This window comes from Astyanax mexicanus, chromosome 7 (genome assembly GCF_023375975.1).
Source record: "Astyanax mexicanus isolate ESR-SI-001 chromosome 7, AstMex3_surface, whole genome shotgun sequence".
Taxonomy (NCBI): domain Eukaryota; kingdom Metazoa; phylum Chordata; class Actinopteri; order Characiformes; family Acestrorhamphidae; genus Astyanax; species Astyanax mexicanus.
The window spans coordinates 21,631,494-21,652,127 of NC_064414.1; the positions used below are offsets into that span (position 1 = coordinate 21,631,494).

Below are 20,634 nucleotides of genomic sequence, written 5' to 3' on the forward strand. Positions count from 1 at the left end.
ACTCGTTAGACTAATCACAGAACTCGTTACCTGGAAAAACATTTGCTCAGCTGAGCTTTCCAAAAGGCCCATTTAGGCCATTTAACTGTGACACTGTTGTTTTATTGAATTAGAATAATGGAGAAACCGTTTCATTGAATTAGAATAAATGCTCGAATTTTTGTTTTCTGTGAAGAGTGTTCACTGTGCAGTATAAAGTCAGGGTTGAGTAGAATTTCTAAGTTGTAAAATCAATCATGGGTAAGCAGCGCGACCTCTCAACTGGAATAGTGGCTCAAATTCAAGCCCTTCGCCAACAAGGCTTGACCCAAACTAAAATTGCTGAGCAGCTCGGCATCAGCCAGTCTTCCATCTGCAAAGCTCTCAAGAAAAACTGCAGCAAGCGCACCAACTGTTCCGGCGTCCGAAAAACTTCTGCTCGCGACAACAAGCAGCTGAGAAAGATCGCAGTCAGCAACCGGTTCAAGTCCACTTCCGAGCTCACCGACTTGTGGAACAAGCAGACCGGCGCTGACGTCTCCAGATCAACCACTTACCGTCGTCTGCGCGAACTCGGCTTCAAATCTCGCGTTCCAGCAGTAAAACCGATGCTGAACAAGAAACAAATGGAGAAACGGCTGAAGGGGGCCAAAGAACACGGCGAGTGGACTGCTGAAGACTGGCAGAAAGTGGTCTTCAGTGACGAATCACGCTTCTGCATCTCCTTCGGTGACCAAGGTCCTCGTGTCTGGCGTCGTGGTGGCGAAACCTACAACCACGAGTGCGTGAAAAGATCTGTCAAGTTATGGTCTGGGGATGAATGTCCGCTCGAGGTGTAGGGAAACTCTGCTTCCTCAAGAAGACTGTCAATGCTGCCGTATATCAAGATGTTCTGGAAACGTTCCTGATTCCGACTGTTGAGGAACAGTTCGGCGAAGAAGACTTCATATTTCAACAGGATCTTGCACCGGCTCATGCGGCAAAGTCGACCAAAGATTGGTTCACTAAAAAACAGCTTGAAGTTTTGGCATGGCCGGCCAACTCGCCTGACCTCAATGTCATTGAAAACCTTTGGGCCATCGTCAAGCGGAAAATTCGCGACAGAAAGCCTACTACGCTGGACCAACTGAAGCAGAACATCGCCACTGCCTGGGAAGCTGTGAGTGCGGAAACTTGCGACAAGCTGGTCAAATCGATGCCGCGGAGACTTCAGGCAGTCATACAAGCCAAGGGGGCAGCCACAAAATACTGAGAAAGTGATGATTGTAATTATAATAAAAATTATTCTAATTCAATGAAACGGTTTCTCCATTATTCTAATTCAATAAAACAACAGTGTCACAGTTAAATGGCCTAAATGGGCCTTTTGGAAAGCTCAGCTGAGCAAATTTTTTTCCAGGTAACGAGTTCTGTGATTAGTCTAACGAGTAGGACAGGTGCGGTGAACACCTGATTTGCTTTCTGCACAAAAAATGCATTCAAAGAATTTCATGATTGCACTATTTCAAATTATTCTAATTCGTTGACCAGCACCTGTATATTGGTGAAAATTTCAGGAGAGGGATAGGAGCACTCAGCCTTGTGATACTTCACTGCTTAGGATCAGGATATCTGACGTGCTTTCCTAGCTGCACCTGCTGCCTGCTGTTGGTCAGGAAATCCACGATCCACCAGCAGATGGGATCTGGCATTGACAGCTAGGACTGCAAGAACTCTGGCTAAAGTCCACAAACGGAACTCTTTTGTCGAGCCCTGGACAGTTGAGAGTACATCAGCTTTTAGTCCCAAGCGATTATGCACAACAAATGTGTTTTTGACTTTTTATTACTTACTTTCTTATTTATTTATATATTTACTTATTTATTCCTTCCAGAGAAAGTACATTTTTGTTCTATTTGTGGACTTTCTTTTTATTTAATTAATTTGGACTTTATGCAGTGTAATCGGTTAATCAGTTAATTAAAATATTTTATTATATTAAATTTATTCTTGAAGAATATGCAAGGTAATACACAGATCTGGAAAAAAAAACAAGAGACCACTTAAAAAGGTTAAATTCTTTAATTTTACCAAATTGAAAACCTCTGGAATATTATAAAGAGAAAGATGGATGATCAAAAGCCGTCAAATCAAGCTGAACTGCTTAAATTTTTGCACTAGGAGCAGCATAAAGATATCCAAAAGCAGTGTGTAAGACTGGTGGAGGAGAACATGCCAAGATGCATGAAAACTGTGATTAAAAAACAGGGTTATTCCATCCAATATTGATTTTTGAACTACATAAACTGTTTTTTAAAATGCGACGTATAATCCAGTGCAGAGCGCCTTATGTATAAAAACATATAAACGCAAAAACAAGACATAAATTGATAGTGCATATTATAATCAGATGTGCCTTATAGTGTGAAAAATACGGTATTCAGAGAAGTACAACATGATCCCTATATGCTCAGTGGAGCTGATTACATAGACAATGTGGTTTTAATAAACTTATCATTGGATGTATATACTGTATTTATATGTATTTTTCCAGGCTAACATTATGAGCCTGGATCTACAGTGCTGAATGTGTTATATTGGGCTTTGGTTCCAGGGAGTGCTCCTGTTGTCTCACTTAGGCCCCACCAGTGGCTCTTTTTAATATACTTGCAAAGCTCTGTGATTTATGGAAGGAGACAGAGTCTTCATCTCTGGGACCCTGGAGATCAGGATTTAGGGCATAATTAGTCTCACCTCCACTCCCCTTTCTCTTCCCTCCTGTATGAGAGTCAGGCCTTTAGCCCCAGGCTGGGTTGGGGTTGGGGTTGGGGGGTGGTGGGGTGTATCCACCATGTGCGCTAGGCTCTAGGGAGGTCTATTAAAAAGCCATTCATTATGACAGCGCCTCCCCTAGACTCTGAGTCTTCACTGCCTTATTACACAGCCTGTTTTGTGAATGTGCCTCACTATGGAGCGTTGCCTTTATTAAGCTCATTGATGTAAAAATGTAACACTTCAAGAAGAAGTTGTTGGAATTGAATGAAACTGTATTAGTGTGAATGTAAGGATGATATACAGTACTGTGCAAAAGTTTAGGCACCAAAGCAAATTACACTAATCCATTTATCTCAGCAATATGAGTGTTTTTACCTGAAAGAAGCACCACATATGATTTGAACAGATGCAAATAAATATAAATACAGTAAAACGCAACAAAGATTTCTCATTTTTCACCTGATTTATCTCAGATAAACCCAGATGAGGAGAGATTAGGAGATGTTTAAGAAAAACAGGGATGTTAAAGCACTGCTTTTTGTAAATTTGCTGTTTGTATTTATTGTAATGCTCGTGTTTTATTGAGCTAATAAACACTTACTGCACAGTTAAGACACTTATTCTTTACTGAAATTCCCACAGGTGCCTAAAACATTTGCACAGCACTGTATGTAAGTGTGTCCAATATTAGTGCAAATGGAGACTCGTGTAGTATCCTATCGGGCTGCCTCTAGCCTGGATGTAAGATGATATACAGTTGGGCAATAAGGTATTTACTGTAGGTTTACATTAGTCTACAGATGTTGTAGCTGGACCTGTAGATCTTGCACACTCCTAGTTTTCCGAAGCTGGCATCACAGCTGATTATATAAATACTTGATTATCAAAGAATTTTGACCCTGTAGGCCAATCAAGTGCAAGTTGCAATCCTTGGAAACACTTGCTGTGTGTGGGCAAGCATTGTCCTGCTGAAGAATACCATTTTAAAGCAATGCCATGACAATCAATGGTGGCTTAGGTGGCAGCCAATGATACACCCCCTTCCAAAGACTGAATCCCATTTCACCCCTTGGTCCTACCAATTAGCCCTAGCCTCTGTTTTGTGTGTGCATGCCGTAAGGATTGGATGTCCCGACTCTTGTTAGGCTTCAGAAAAGGAGGAAATATTGGGTATATGTGGGTAAATGGCCCACAGAATCACTGGAAACATTATGGCACAAGCAACCAAAAAAGTATGGTGTGTACCATATTTTTTGCACTTTAAGGCGCACCAGATTATAAGGCGCACCAGATTATAAAGCACATTATGCGACACTAGTAAGGAACAGGGTTGTCGCCATGTTTTCCTTCTAATTCAGGAGGTCTTTTCGCTGGGTGGCAGATTTCTCTCCTGAAAGGTGTTTATTTGAGTGTATAAAGTTCTTCCTTTTTTTTCTTTTTTATTCAGTAAGCTCAGATTTTAAGAGGCTGGGTGCAGCAGCATTAGCATTAGCAGCTAACCACTAATGCTGCCTGACAGCGCTACACTGAGGAACCCTGAGTGTTTCTGTAAGCCAGGGCCATATTAGCTAGTGTTTTATTGCAGGTAGCTTGTTTTAACAGAGTAAACATGCAGGCTACAGGCCGATAAGACCTCTGAACAGCAAAAGAGTTAGCACGGTTAGCGGCAGATGCTAATGCTGCTCCAGCAGTGCTCGCCGGGGTTAGCAGCAGGCTACAGGCTAATAATACTCACCTCTGAACGCTAGCGCTAAGCATGTTTAGCGGGTAATGCTAATGCTGCCACAGCAGTGCTAGCCAGGGTTAACAGCTGGCTACAGGCCAAAAGTATTCAGCCTTGAAGAGTAAAAGAGCTAGCGTTTAGCAGTGCCTTGGGCTAAACTGAAACTCCTGTCTAACGCTGTACTTCAGTGGAGTGGCTTTTAACACTATTAAGTGTATGTACTGAATATTAATATTTAAAGTTTCTTCCCGAACTGTGTGTAATTATATGTATTGTCCTCTGCTGATTCTCTGTCCAGGTTCTTGTCTCAGATTGGTGGTGGTTTGAATCAGCTGGGTAGTCCTGAGCTCAGGCAGCAGGTTGAGAGCAGTGTGAAGAGCAGTGGTCTGGAGGCTTTGGCCCAGTCTCTCAACACCAGCCCCGAGACCCTTCAGCTTATCGTGGATGGCCTCACCCAGCCGCCTGGTTTTGACATCCGTCAGGGTAAGAGAAAAACAACATCTTTGCAACACTGCTCTAGATTAATAGGTTCCTTTAATTGTTCATTATGATTTTATAAGCATTTTATATAATAGTTTTAAAAGTCTTAATTTATTTACAATAGGAGTGTAACACTAGGGCCTTATGATTTCTTTGATGCACAAAATGCAGATATAATCACGGAATTGAGGAAAATATGTGGAATTCTGATACAAACACGGATTATACAGAAATAGTCAAAATAAAAAAGCATTTTTTAGCCTTGATAACTGAAGAGCAGAGTAATGTACAGACATCATACACGTCATATTAAACAGCAAAACCATTTCTAGCCAACACAGTAGCATCATTCTGATATCAAAACTCAGCCGTTCATTCATCTTCGAAAAACAGTTCGCTTCCAAGCTCCTGAAAATAACCTCTGGCATGTGTGAGCATCTTCTATACATTTTTTTTTTTTTTTTTTTTTTTTTTTTTTTGATCTGTTACTGACTGATATTAATTACAGGGAACTCTTAAGTCTGTGCCATGTCTTCATTCATTCATTTGCTCCTCAACATTTCCTCTTACAATTTAGTTCAATTGTACAATTTAAAAATAGTTTGATGATGAATGTGAATAAATGTGATTAATTTAGATTCATTATTCACAGAGCATGTTATTAATTAGATTCATTTTATAACCATCTGACAGCACTATTACAAACCTAAAGATCAGAAATGTGATGAAAAAAAAAACAAAAAAAATACAAAACAGAATTTTCTAAAAATAAATTGGATTTCATAGGGCCCTAGTAACTATCACGATACAAGGAATATGATTTGGTTTTTGCAGTCACACAGAGAATACACAGTACATGTAGTACATGCATTCTATAAGAATGTACAAAAAACTATGAGTGTAATGCAAAATTAGAGCTGGACAATATACTGCCACTGTGTGGCAAGACATGTAAAGCTAAGCTAAGTTAAGTAACCAAAAATAAAAATTCTTAAAACAAAAAAAAAAAATCTCTCCTGAAAACTGTTTATTTGGGTGAGTAAAGTGCTTCCATTTATTTACAGTAAGCTTGGATTTACAGATTAAGCAGTTAGCGGTTAACAGCACTACACTGAGGAACCCTGAGTGTTCTGGAAAGCCAGCTAGCAGTTTGTCCCATGTAGCTTGTTTTAACATGGTAAAAGCACAGGCTACAGTCCAATATACTCGCCTCACAGCTAGCGGTGTGGTTAGCGGCTAATGCTAATGCTGCTCCAGCAGTTCTATACAGGGTTAGCAGCAGGCTACAGGCTGATAATACTCACCTCGGAATGAATGGCCAAAGAGCTAGCAAGGTTAGCAGCTAATGCTAATTCTGCTGGAGAACCAAACTAAAACTCCTGTATAACGCTGCACTTCAGCGGAGTGGCTTTACTGCTTCTGGTAAAATTCATACATAAGTCGCACTGCCTTAAAGAGCAAAAAATATGGTATCCATGTTTTATCATATTGGGTTTTTTGTTATATCAACAATATGTATATATTAAATGCTGTATAATCACACACCAGGGACATCACACAGCACATCCCTCTTATAATATTAAACTATTGTTTTTTATAAAAATGTAGGAAGGACTTTTTGAAATTTACATGGAATAGAAGTATATAAAACAAATCATAGTGTCATATAATCTTGTAAACAGGATAAGATTACTGCAATAACCGCTGACTGAAAATAGCACACCAGTGGTACAAGACAGCTTGGCTGTTGCTGTAGTGCTCCTTGCAGCAAAGCTCAGAATGAAGCTTAAGCTTGCGTTGTGTTATGTGTCATTAAATGAGTCATTACAAATTTTTAAATGCAACTATGCATGAAACTCAGTCTGCATAGCTTTAAGCATCTGCGTCGACAATCCTTGCGTGAAGTATTTTTTGGGCCTTAGAGTAACAGCATAATATTGCTGTCTCGTAAAAAAAAAAAAACGCCATCTCTATTTTTGACATTGTCTGACAGTTTCTGGCAGTTGTTCTTTATATTGTCTCCAAATTTCTCAATAAACAGACTGATAGAAAGCTCCACAAATATGTTGGAATGAAATTGTTGTATTCTACATTGAATTCCATAGACGTTCCTTTGAAGACTCTTTTTTTGGATCTTTCCCTTAAAGATATAATATATAGCTCTTGGAAAAATTGAGAGACAACTTCATTTTTTGAAATCATAGATGATTTTGCTTTTTATAGGTTTATGTTTGAGTAAAATAAACATTATTGTTTTATTCTAGAAAATACAGACAACATTTCTCCCAAAATCCAAATTTAGAGCATTTATTTGCAAAAAAAAAAAAAGAGAGAAATGGCTGAAATAACAAAAAAAGATGCAGAGCTTTTAGACCTCAAATAATGCAAAGAAAACAAGTTCATATTCATTAAGTTTTAAGAGTGCAGAAATCAATATTTGGTGTAATAAACCTGGTTTTTAATCACAGTTTCCATGGATCTTGGCATGTTAAGATAAGATAAGATAAGATAATCCTTTATTAATCCCACAATGGGGAAATTTACCATGTTACAGCAGTGCAGAGTAAAGGACAGAGAAACAGGTCAGGAAAAGGTAAATACAAATAATGATAAATCTATATATACAGAAAACCTATTGTAGGAAAATATATAAAGAGTTAAAAAAATTATATATAGTAAAAGAAAAAAAAAATATATATATATATACATCTAGTGCATAGAGATATGATTATGGTAGAATGGACCAGTATTATTGCACAAGAGTAACAGTGAATAAATATCAAATAAATAATAGATAAAAACAAAAGTGAGAAAAATATATATATATATTGCACATTAAATAAATTGCACAAATGATGATCACAGTACTCGTAGTGAGATGGATATTGCACACGGTAAGCATTACAGCTACACTGAGTAGTATGTAGGTTTGTATGAAGTCCTGAGATAGTAAACTAGTGTTTACTGGGAGCGCGGTGTGTTGTAAAGTCTGATGGCGTGTGGAACGAAGGACCTGCGGTATCTCTCCTTCACACAGCGTGGGTGCAGCAGCCGGGTACTGAAGGAGCTGCTCAGTGCTGTCAGAGAGTGATGCATGGGATGGGACAGGTTCTTCAGCATGTTTTTAAGCTTAGTCCTCATCCTCCTGTTTCCCACCACCTCCACTGGGTCCAGAGGACACGTTCTCCTCCACAAGACTTACACACTGCTTTTGGATAACTTTAGGCCTGCGCTCCTGGTGCAAAAATTCAAGCTTGGTTTGATGGCTTCTAATCATCAATCTTTCTCTTGATTATATTCCAGAGGTTTTCAATTTGATAAAATCAAAGAAACTTATAATTTTTAAGTGGTCTCTTATTTTTTATAATGTTTTTACATATGTTAATATTATAATAATATAATTATAATAATATTACGTAAGAGTTTACTGTAGCACACACAGAAACACACAGACTCGCACACACTCACACTTTCTCCCCCCATTATGACCATAATTCAAACAGATTAAAGGGAACAGTGTGTCTGTCTGGCTCTCTGTCTGTTGCTCTCTCTCCCCAGAGTCTGAGCGAGATCTGGGCGGTGCTCCAAGCTTTTTGAAGTCTCGCCGAGTAATTTGGGGGAAGACCCAAGTTATTAAACTAGCCATGCCGACAGATATATCATTAATGAGAGAGCGGAGTGTTTAAAGGGAAAAGCAGAGTAACACTCTCTCAATGAGTCCCTCAGCCACTCTTACTACAAGAATAAAACCATGTGAACAACAAACGCCTATCCTGCTTTTAACATTACCCTCAGCCGGGCCAGAGGACATGGTTTTCTGTGTCTGAGTGCGTCTGACAGTAATGTGTGGTAAATTCATTATAGCCACCAGGATCATAATTAAGATTAATGCTATAATGTGTTTTAGGTAGTGTTGATACAGGATGAAAATTACTATGAGGTGATTTTAAACACCAGAACTACCACGAGATGATCAGTTTACCTTAATGGAAAGTTATAAATAGCACAGAGTATGAGTTTTTTAACAGATAAAATTAAAGCTTTTTTTGTAAGATGCTCTACGAGACATGCAGTTGTGCCTGAATGTGTTGACACCCCTGAATTTCTTTCTTTCTTTCTTTTTTTTTTTTGAAAATAATGTATTTTTTCAAGAAAATGGCTGCAGTTACAGATGATTTGTTATACACATGTTTATTTACTTGTGTATGAATGTGGTGGACATATAATGTGACACCTCATGGCAAAGAACTCTCTGGGGATGTGATTTTTTTTATTGTTATTATTATTGTAGTGCAATATAATAATGGTTGTCACACAAAATATTGATACTTGGGGCACAATTTGGACATCTGCAGTGTTAGCTATTTTAGACATTAACGGCTGTGTTTTGAGTTCATTTTAGAAGAGAGTAAATCTATACTGCTAAACAGGCTGTACACTGACTACTTCGAGTTATATCCTAAATTTATTTCTAAAGTTTTGTTCCGTAAAAATATACATTAAAATATTTGCAGTAAATATGTTTTTTTGGGATTTCTGACAAAACATACAGACTACTTTTTTTTTTTTAGGTGTTTGCGGTTTTGTTTGAACGATAGAACTATATTTTCATTTCAAGTGTTTAGATGCCTCCTTCTCTGCACATTCCTGTACACAATTTTTTTTATCAGCCGCAAACACAGCTTGTTAGATATATTATCTAGTCTTATGTTCTGTTTATGTATTCACATCATTTACTATGCAGAAAATTACAGATGCTCCCTCAGCAGACTGCAGATCAGTTTTGGATTCTCCGTGTGTCACTCGATCACTCGCTGTCTGTGGGTCAGAGCTGTGTGTATGTAGAATGCGGTGGCTGGGACACTGGCTTTCTCATCAGGAGGTTGCAGGTTCACTTCCCCAGCTTGGAGCCATGATGAGGCTCCTTCCATAACCAGCTGTATAAATAGCTGCCATGTGATCCGTACGTTAGCTAAGGTGTCCCGGATAAGAATAATCACAGATGAATGTTTCCTGAACCACAGAGCCTGTGGAGAGGCCATGTTTGTCTAAAAGCACCTTCCAGAATAAGTCTCCCCCAGTAGAGCCAGTATTGACTCTGAAGGAGTGCTCAGAGAGGGACTGGGAACTTCATTGGTTTTAGGGAGCTTTAGTTGACTCCAGTCCCTAATACTGTGGTAACTACAGGGGTTGGACAATAAAATGTGCAAATGACACATGATCCAGAAGACCCGCCTCCTCCTTTCAGATTAGCAAGGGATTTTTTGTAAAGAAGGTTGGGCTTTAAAAGCATTTGAAGCTGTAAATGTTTAATATATCCTATGTGGTACAAATTGGAACACTCATTGGCATGTAGAAATAAATGTTTTATGTACATTTTTCTACCTTTCTATGATATCATACCGAAAAGTGATGTCCAAACTGTGCAGTGAACTGCTATGTAGAGATCCCACAGTACAGTCCACAATTTTTCATTAGTATTTTTAAGTCTTAAAGATTTCTATTAAGATTATTTAATGGTTATTTAATCATTCACTGCATTAAAAGCAATTTCGAACCATTTTAAGGGGCCAAAAAAAAAAAAGCCTGCTACTAGCACTGGCTAGCACCACTGGGAGCAGCATTAGCCGCAAACAATGCTAAGCACTAGCTCTTTCACCGTTCAGAGGTGAGTACAACCCCTGGCAAAAAGTATGGAATCACCAGTCTTGGATGAGCACTCCTTCAGACATTTCATTCTGTAAAACAAACTCTGATCAAAAACATGATACAATAATAAGGTCATTCCAAAGTGCAACTTGTTGGCTTTCAGGAACACTCAAAGAAATGAAGAAAAAACATTGTGGAAGTCAGTGAATGTTACTTTTGTTGACCAACCACAGGGAAAAAATATGGAATCACTCAATTCTGAGGAAAAAAGTATGGAATCACTCAAATTGAAGGTAGAAAATAAGGACACACCCAGTCAATTTCCTTTCCCTAAATGGACACCTGCCTCAGATTAGATCTGCTCGTTAGTCTGCAGTTAAAAACACCTGCAGTCATGACACCTTGGAGGGCTGCTGGACAAATTAGAGTGGCAAGAACCATGGCTCCAACAAGAGAAATGTCTCTTGAAACAAAAGAGAGGATTGTGAAACTTCTTGAAGAAGGTAACTCTTCACGCATGGTTGCTAAAGATGTGGGCTGTTCACAGTGAGCTGTATCCAAGATATGGACCAAATACAAACAGCATGGAATGGTTGTTAAAGCCAAGCGTACTGGTAGACCGAGAAAGACATCAAAGCGTCAAGACAAGCAACTTAAGGCCATCTGTCTTGAAAACCGAAAAAGTACAACTAAACAGATGAAGCATAAATGGGAAGAAGCTGGAGCCAATGTATGTGACCGAACCGTAAGAAATCGCCTAAAGGAAATGGGATTTCAATACAGGAAAGCTAAAAGAAAACCATCATTGACACCTAAACATAAAAGAACAAGACTGCAGTGGGCTAAGGAGAGGCAATCATGGACTGTGGATGACTGGATGAAAGTTATCTTCAGTGATGAGTCAAGAATCTGCATTGGACAAGGTGATGATGCTGGAACTTTTGTTTGGTGCCGTTCCAGTGAGATTTATGAAGAGGCCTGCCTGAAGAAAACAACCAAATTTCCACAGTCCTTGATGATATGGGGCTGCATGTCAGGCAAAGGCACTGGGGAGATGACTGTGGTTAATTCTTCTATCAATGCACAAGTTTACATTGACATTTTGGACAGTTTTCTCATCCCTTCAATTGAACAGATGTTTGGAGATAATGAAATAATTTTCCAAGATGACAATGCATCGTGCCATAGGGCAAAAAAAGTGAAGGCATTCCTTGGAGAAAGACACATTCAGTCGATGTCATGGCCTGCAAATAGTCCAGATCTCAACCCAATTGAAAACCTGTGGTGGAAATTGAAAAAAATGGTCCACAAGAAGGCTCCGACCTGCAAAGCTGATCTGGCAACTGCTATCAAAGAGAGTTGGCACCAAATTGATGCAGAATACTGTTTGTCACTCATCAAGTCCATGCCTCAGAGACTGAAAGCCGTTATAAAAGCCAAAGGTGGTGCAACTAAATACTAGTGATGTATTTTGAATCATCTTTTGTTTATCTGTTTTTCATGATTCCATACTTTTTTCCTCAGAATTGAGTGATTCCATATTTTTTTCCCTGTGGTTGGTCAATAAAAGTAACATTCACTGACTTCCACAATGTTTTTTCTTCATTTCTTTGAGTGTTCCTGAAAGCCAACAAGTTGCACTTTGGAATGACCTTATTATTGTATCATGTTTTTGATCAGAGTTTGTTTTACAGAATGAAATGTCTGAAGGAGTGCTCATCCAAGACTGGTGATTCCATACTTTTTGCCAGGGGTTGTATATTGGATTGTAGCCTGCACGTTTAACATGTTAAAACAAGCTACGTAGCACAAACCACTAGCTAATATCACCCTGGCTTACCCAAACACTTAGGGTTCCTCAGTGCAATGCAGCATTTAGTCGGGCAGCATTTACTAGCGGTTAGCCGCTAATGGTAATGCTGCTGCACCCAGCCTTAGAGGAAATCTGGAAATTTAAGCTTACTGTAAATAAACAGAAGCGCTTTACTCACCCAAATCAACTGTTTTCAGGAAAGAAATCTGTGTAGATTAACATCCAGTTGTTACTGCTAGAAGCTTTACAAACATCTTTCAGTTCAGAGGGGATAACCGGTACTAATGCTAAGCTTCTAGCAGTAACAAACAAACATCTCTCAGTTCAGAGATAAAACAGTTACTATTGTTAAGCTTTTAGCAGTAACACAGTGCTCAAAATGTTTTATATAATCAGTTCTGATGCCATTTCTTAAATATATAAGGTCAGTTTCCCAGACAAGGATTAAGTCTAGTCTTGGACTACACAGTATTAGAAATGGAGATTTTCCATTGGAAGGAAAATGTAGTCTACGGCTGGGTGTACTCCTTGTTCAGGAGGATTAGGATTAGGATTTTATAATTTATTTAACAAAGTCATTATTTCAATATTTAATAATTATAATCATCAAAAAAAGACTTAATGAGCTGTTCAAATCATTGGATTCAATAATTTAAATAAATATTTAAAACTGAGTAGGGAACTTATAGGATATAGGCTCTGTGAATAAGCCATGTGTAGTTTGGAAAGTATATGTATATATATATATATATATACTGTGCTGTGTAATTTTGAGCGTGTGTGCAGTTGTAGAAAGTACATAAATGCTGAAATTATGTGTAATATATATCGCTCCTATTTTTTTGCTCCAGTTTCTTACCCAGCATTTTCTGCTGAAATTGGCACAGTACTGATACCAGCGGTTATTGGATTGTTGCCACATTTACTTGAAATACATATTTAAATTAAATCTGCCCCCTCCCCCACACTTTTCTCTTCTCCATTTTTTTCTGCTTGTTCCTAACCGTGCTCTCCTGCTCTCTCTCCTCACAGACTTTGAGCAAGCTGATTTTAAGCGAGGAATCGTCTCAATGAGTGATCTGCACCAGGGCATGCTGCTGACCGGGCGAGTGGAGAACACGGCTTTATTCGGGGCCTTTGTGGATATTGGAGTGGGCCGCTCTGGCCTCATCCCAAAGCGCTTCATCACCCCAGATAAACTGCCTGCTGACCAGAGGCGCCGCAGTCTGGCTCTAGGACCTGGGGAACGAGTAGAAGTCCGCGTTCTAGACGTGGATCTTCAGCGGAACCGAATCAGCTTGGATCTCGTCAGAGTCCTCAGATAGGACTTGTGGATCAAGCTCAGAAAATAACAGACTAAATTGACATTCCGATCTCAATAGACTCAAGCTTAAGGGATAAAGAGTGTGATCAGAATAAGTGTAGATCAAGATTTCTACCAATAAAGGATTGAAGAACCATATATCTAACATTTTTTACTTTTGGGAGAATCAGTGAGTTATAGTGCATTATTTAGACTTTAGTTTTTTATTTCCTCATTTATAAAGACACTTTCAAAGTCTGCAGGTTTGGGCATTTTAGAGATCTCTTCACTGACAATTTGTGAAAATGGTACGTTTAAAACTTGCAATGTGGTGCGATCTCCTTTCAAATCTGTTGATTTTAGCAAAGATTTTGTGCCAGCTCTCTTCAGTTCTAATTATGTGCCTTTGGTTTAAAAATGCATGGATATAAAGAGTAAGGTGTTTGCCATTCTAATATCTCAGTGTTCAGTTAAATGGTTGCCCATTTAACCAGGAAAAGCTATTGTGACCAAAAAAACTTTAAAGAAAGACCTACCAAACACCCTGTTTTTATAATGAACATACAGTTTTGGAAAAAATTAAGACCTTCAGTTTGAGTAAAATGAACATTGTTGTTTTATTCTATAAACTATGGACAACATTTCTCCAAAATTCCAAATACAAATATTGTCTTTTAAAGCATATATTTGCAGAAAATGAGAACTGATTTTAATCACAGTTCACAGTTCACTTGGCATGTTCTCCTCCACCAGTCTTACACACTGCTTTTGGATAACTTTTTTTTGGTTTGATGGCTTGTGATCATCCATCTTCCTCTTGATTATATTCCAGAGGTTTTCAATTTGGTAAAATCAAAGAAACTCCTCATTTTTAGGTGGTCTCTTATTTTTTTTCCAGTGTTGTATTTGGCCTTGCAGGAATGGTAGCAGAAGGACCGACATGCCATTTATTAGACAATTATTAAGACCTTAATTACTTAAGGACTGCTGCTTTAAAATAAATAACTTACAGTAGTAATAGTAATAAAATAATTCTTACAAAAAAAATGTTGATTATGCTTGTTCCTTAGAAAAACTCAGTTGTAGAAGATGCACCACATCCAAAAATGCGTTTCAAAGCACAAGATAATACATATTTTACTTGAATTTGCAAGTTGTCTTCAGTTCATTCTGTTTGGTTATTGTTATTGTTATGTTTATTAAACAGTACTTCTGGGTCTGTTTTACATAATATGCATTTACCACATTTGGTAAATAGTAATGCATAAAACTTTTTTTTTTAAACTACTGTATATTTCTTACATGTTTGTAGGCAGGCAATGCACTCATATAAGTATGTACCATACTTTATGTGCCAAGATTCAGAAAGTTTTCTTTGTTTTATGTTGTTTGAATGTCACTGAACATTGAAGAAACTGGTTAGTAAATGTCATTTGTTAATATTGACAGGGAATCTTTATTTATTGATTTATTTTTCAGATGGCAGATCCCATAGCAGTTGAACAAATGTCATTGGGATTGATGTAGAAGTCTTTAAAAATAACTAATAATTTATCAGTCTCATCCTTTTTTTCCCCTAATCACATCATCTTTATAGCTTGGTGAAATGATGATCAATTCAGTTTTTTTTTTTTCCCTGAAATTGCTTTTTGCTCTTCTCAGAAGCATGCCTATCTCAGGCAACTTAAATGCTTGTTTAACCAGTTTGTCTTCTCTCTGTGCTTCTTACCATTTATATTTGTGTTGAAAATGCAAGAAAGTTTAAAATGCATTTTAGCTGTTGACCATTATTTTCAGTTATTAAAGCTGATGTCTGTAAGTTTTGGGATTTAGGGGATTTAGGGCCCTCTCTGGTGAGAATGGCTAATTGCACCGAGCATGCGAAAGAATCATTTTAAACTGGGCGGGTGTGATGCGGTCTCCTTTCAGGGCGGTTGAATCCGATTCCAGGTTATGTTCAGTCATTGAGAGAAAGCGCACAACTTCAACACTTTTCAACTACACACTATGTGTTTTTACTATGAGTGAGTGACCTACTGATCACTGGGTTTCCCCTTCTGAAGTCTCCATTGCTCCACCAGCTGCTCGCGTTCAGTAAAACTGAGCCGGATCCTCTTTTAGAGGCTGTATGTGTGACGTAAGTATGTAAAGACGCATGACGTGGCCAGAAGAACTCTTGTGAAAAGCCACCCGACACCCCAGTTTTTAGAATTAATATATTAGTCTTAGTTTTATCATTAAACACAATATTTTATCCCTTCTCTACTCAGAAATGCTTCTGCTTTCAGTTTTATAAAATAAAATAATATGGACTGCTACTTGAAAATATATGTAGAAATGGTTAGTATGCAATTTTGGTGGCCTGTCAAAAAAAAAAAAGTGACAGGGATAGAGGAAGTCTCAGATTTACAATTTGCTGGTCAGTTTGGAATAATTAAATTGCTGTGCTGTAGTCAACAAACAGCATTTGGGAGTGCAGTTAGCTTTTTATGAGAGCATTAAAAGCTAGAATCAGCCATTGTTTCAGTCTTTAACCTACAGAGGTTCCTCATTGACTTCTCCTGGATTTTGCTTTCTCATGTGCCAAGTTTGAGCTTCCCTTTGTTGAGCACTAGTACTGAAAACATTCTGTACTGACACCTGATTTGTGTTAAAACCCATATTTCCATAACTAGCAGAATCTGGTGGCTCTTCACTATCAACAACACTAAATTGTGCAAATGTGGTATTTTATAATTTGACCATTTTTGATTGGAGTGTTTTCAAGTGGGCTGGGCCTTTATTTTATTTTATTACTTATTTATTTTATGTTATATATATATATATATATATATATATATTTTTTTTTTTTTTTTTAAGGAGTCATAGGGGTCTAAGGAGAAAACAGAAACCAGTGTTTTCAGACCTGTATTCGTTTTCTATGGTCAGGATCAGTGATGAGTTTGTTTACTTGGAGCGTTTTTTTTCCCACGGTTTGGTTTGTTTTCACACAGGCATAAACCTAAACGCACCAAAATACACACCAATAAATTATACAAGCACGTTCTGTCCTCTGATTGGTCAGAGCTGTCTGATACGGGGGGCAAGAAAGTAAATGTAGCGAGAAAATTCTGTTTCAGCATGTATATCTGTGCAGTGTGTAACCGCACTAAGGGTACAAACAATCCAGAGTCTGTTTTAACCGAACCAAATAGTGCTGGTATGAAAATGATTTGGAGTTTCTCACCTGCCTTGTTTGGTCTGGACTTTTGTAATTTCAGTTTGGGTCTGATCGAAAATAGCAAAAGTGAAAGGGGCCGTGAACCACGGTCCGGACCAAAGGACTAGAGTTTGATCTGACCAAAAGAAGTAGTCCCGGTCTGGATCTACTGAACCATGTTCAGGTACTTCTGCAGTGTGAAAACACTTCTTTATGTGATTTGAAATTTTGGACCAATTACAGATAGATGAATCAGTCTTTAAACAAACTAGATAAAAAAAAGAACTGGTGTCGTGCTGAAATCAGAATTCCCTTGGTGTGCAGGTTCATCATGCAGCAGTATGAACACAAACACTTAGACTGGGAATTGATTTATTTACTGTAACTGTAGATTAACTGTTACTTATAAAGTGAAATAAAAGGAATCCGAGGATAATCTTTTACACTCATTCTGCAGTGTGTACGAGAAGGGGAGTCAGATTCTGATGGAGAGCTAGAATGTGTCACAACATCTGGCGAAGCAACTCACCTATCTTTATATAACTAACATTCTACACATCAATAATCATAATATGAAGTATAGAGAGACCCCACCCACATATCTGATGAAGATAGAATGTAGTAAAGTTTTTTAGTCCAGTAAAATGCAGACTGAAACCAAAACTAACCAGACCAAATATATATAATGCAACAAACACATGAATCTCAGTGCCTTAAGGTTCACAGTGTGTCACTTCTGTGTACCAAACTTTCATTATTCATACCATGATTAGGATTAGTTTTCCCTGCTGTATTTTTTTGTTGTTGTTGTTGTTGATGATTTTCTTTCTTTTCTTTAACCATCTTCGAGTCACTGTTGTGATAACTGGTTGATAGGAATGCGGTTTGATTGACAGCCTCTTAGGAGAGGGGAAGGTGGGGGTTTCTACAAGCAGCTGCCAGACTGCAATATGACTTAGGGGGCCATGGGGAAAAGCTAAACCCAATTATCCCGGGCTAGCCACGTGCTAATCAGCTACTTCAAAATTAATCCCATATTCCCCCTTCTCTATTATTCAATCTGTTTGTGTGTATGTGGCACAAATAAAGAAATGGATAAATAAGGGGCCCGGGGTGCCCTGAGCGCTTTGCACAAACCGCAGAGAGAATACCAAATCAGGGGATGAAATTTGCATTCGGAATGCTGCTTTTTTTCTTCGCGGAGAAGTTTCATCAGACATAAGCGGCAGTGGCAGGGAATCGGCGCTTGCCAAGATATGATTAAAAGCCCGGGATTTTTTTTTTCCGTTGTTTTTATACGTCACAGTTGTCGTGAGTGGCCCTTGGCAGCGGGATGTCATCCTATACATTACGGGCATTTGAAAACTGACACTGATTTGCTCTTATGTTTCTCCTCAGGTCTGGTTTCCTGTTTCAGGGTTCAATGTGTGGCCCTGTCCTTTAGCCTGTGCTGTGATGTGTGTGTGTGTGTGTGTGTGTGTGTGTTCGGTTAGCTGTGTTCAGCTGCCTGCATCTGCAAGAGTCTTTGTTCTAGGCTCTGCTGTGATGGTGCTCCGTCCAGATTTGGAGCAATCTGCAGTCTCCTGGTGGAGCATCCCAGTAGTCACCTGAGTCGTAACGAGCCCCCGGTGCTCTCGGACCCCCGAGACGTGAGCCGGCCAAGGCCTGAGTCAATTAAGTGGAAATTACTTCACCGGCACCATTCGGAGAGCCATCGAGTCCACTGACTGAGCCAGTGCTGCGTACCCTGAAGACCTGCTTAAGAGCAGCAGGTGTGGATGGACTCGAACCTTGCTGTGATGCGTAAGTGAAGAGCATCCAGAGAAGAGCAGTGGGAGAGATCTTCCCTGAGATATTATCTAGAAGATTCAAGCATTGCTCTGAAGCCATGCGTGCATTCAGTTCTCTCATTTGTGCCCCTGAGAGGCTTCGCTTCCATTGCTCAGCTTTGGGGGCTTCCATTAGAGAATGCATCCTAGAGGAGAGTTGAAGATGTTGAAGATGAGTAAAGCAGGATGAAACCGTGATCTCTCAGGTGGTGCAGGATAAATCTAACCTAACACTCTTCCTCTCCATTTTGCTTTAGCAGTCTGTACATTCTGGTGGAGAGAGCACTTCTGTGTATGTTGACTCATCATTGCAGTAACTAGCATTGTATTAGGAAAATTCATATTCAGAAGATAAAAAATGTTTTCTTGGCACACTTTGGACTTGTCAAAGTATCATTGTGTAAGAATCTGCATTTTTTTTTTTTTTTTGCACTGGTCTCCCCCTACAGTCAGAAAGTAGAATTCATGCTTTTAGCATACCCTAAAGGACATATTTTACACATGCCTTTCTGGACAAGCTGAGAGATACAAAACCAGCATTGAAAATGATAGAAATACTGAGGAAGTCACATATATAAATGCGTACATTAATCTTGTTTTTCACACCAAGTCCGAAACTAATGGGCCACAATGTTTTTTTTTTTTAGCTGTTTGATTTTCTTTGTTGTTGAATGCAAAATTAGAACAGTTGATGATGTTAGGATTAGAACACAATAGCTTGTCTGGGGGCATGATAAAGCCATTTTCCACCAATGTGAAATAGGCTCCCATACTTTTCTTTTTTTTTTTTTTTTTCACCAAATTTTAAACTATTTGGCACAATTCAACAAAAAATGTGTTTCTGTAGCCCTGATTTTTTTGCAATAAATGGATATGAATAATGAATAATGGGTTCTTCAGAAAAGGGCCTCAATTAAACCGTAAATGTTTGGTGACTATTTGCGAACAAATTTCTGGCAGTCTGTATTTTTTTGTTTCTAAACTGAAAGCAGAAGCATTTCTGAATGCAGGCTCAGAATGGTACCAGTGTGCTGGAAGGACCACCCCTGCTAAACCTAATATACAGTGCCCTCCATAATTATTGGCACCCCTGGTTAAGATGTGTTCTTTAGCTTCTCATAAATTGAGTTTTGTTCAAAATAATATAGGACCACGATGGGAAAAAAAAGTAAAGTCCAACCTTTAACTCAAGTAAATTTTAAGGGGGAAATAAAATCCCTGACTAAGAAATAATTATTCTTCATAAAATCACCTGTTCCACAATTATTGGCACCCCTAACAATTCTTAGGAAATAAATTTAATAAAAGTATTTCTGTCACTTCTACAGTAGTTTACGAAGTTGATCAGAGTATGTAGGAACATTTAATTAGTAATTCACAACTTCCTGTTTCCCTGGGGTATAAATATGACGTGACACAGAGGCCATTTATCTTCAACATGGGAAAGACAAAGGAACATACCATTCAAGTGAGGCAGATGTGTGTTGACCTTCACAAGTCAGGCAATGGCTACAAGAAAATCGCTACTCGCCTACACCTGTCCATATCTACTGTCAGAGGAATTATTAAGAAGTTTAAAACAACTGGAACAGTGGTAAACAAGCCTGGACGAGGACGCAAGTTTATTTTGCCACCACGCACAGTGAGGAGGATGATAAGAGAAATAAAAAGTTCTCCAAAGCTCACTGTTACAGAATTGCAACAAATGGTAGCTTCTTGGGGTCACAAAGTCTCCAAAACAACCATCAGGCGCTATCTACATGCCAACAAGCTGTTTGGGAGGCATGCACGGAAGAAACCATTTCTCACTCACAATCATAAACGCAAACGTTTGGAGTTTTCTAAGCGGTACTGGGACTTCAACTGGGACCGTGTGCTTTGGTCAGATGAAACAAAGATAGAGCT

At 38.6% G+C, this 20,634-nt stretch overlaps 1 protein-coding gene across 1 annotated transcript in view; it reads left to right on the forward strand.

Moving 5' to 3' along the window:
• Window positions 1-15,253, forward strand: part of srbd1 (S1 RNA binding domain 1) — a 140,870-nt gene extending 125,617 nt beyond the window's left edge. Inside the window, exons 19-20 of the mRNA XM_022684965.2 lie at window positions 4,755-4,939; window positions 13,431-15,253. Coding sequence (XP_022540686.2) covers window positions 4,755-4,939; window positions 13,431-13,723 — 478 coding nt within the window. The 3' untranslated portion in view covers window positions 13,724-15,253. The remainder of the gene's footprint in view (window positions 1-4,754; window positions 4,940-13,430) is intronic.
• The last annotated feature ends 5,381 nt before the right edge of the window (window positions 15,254-20,634 follow it).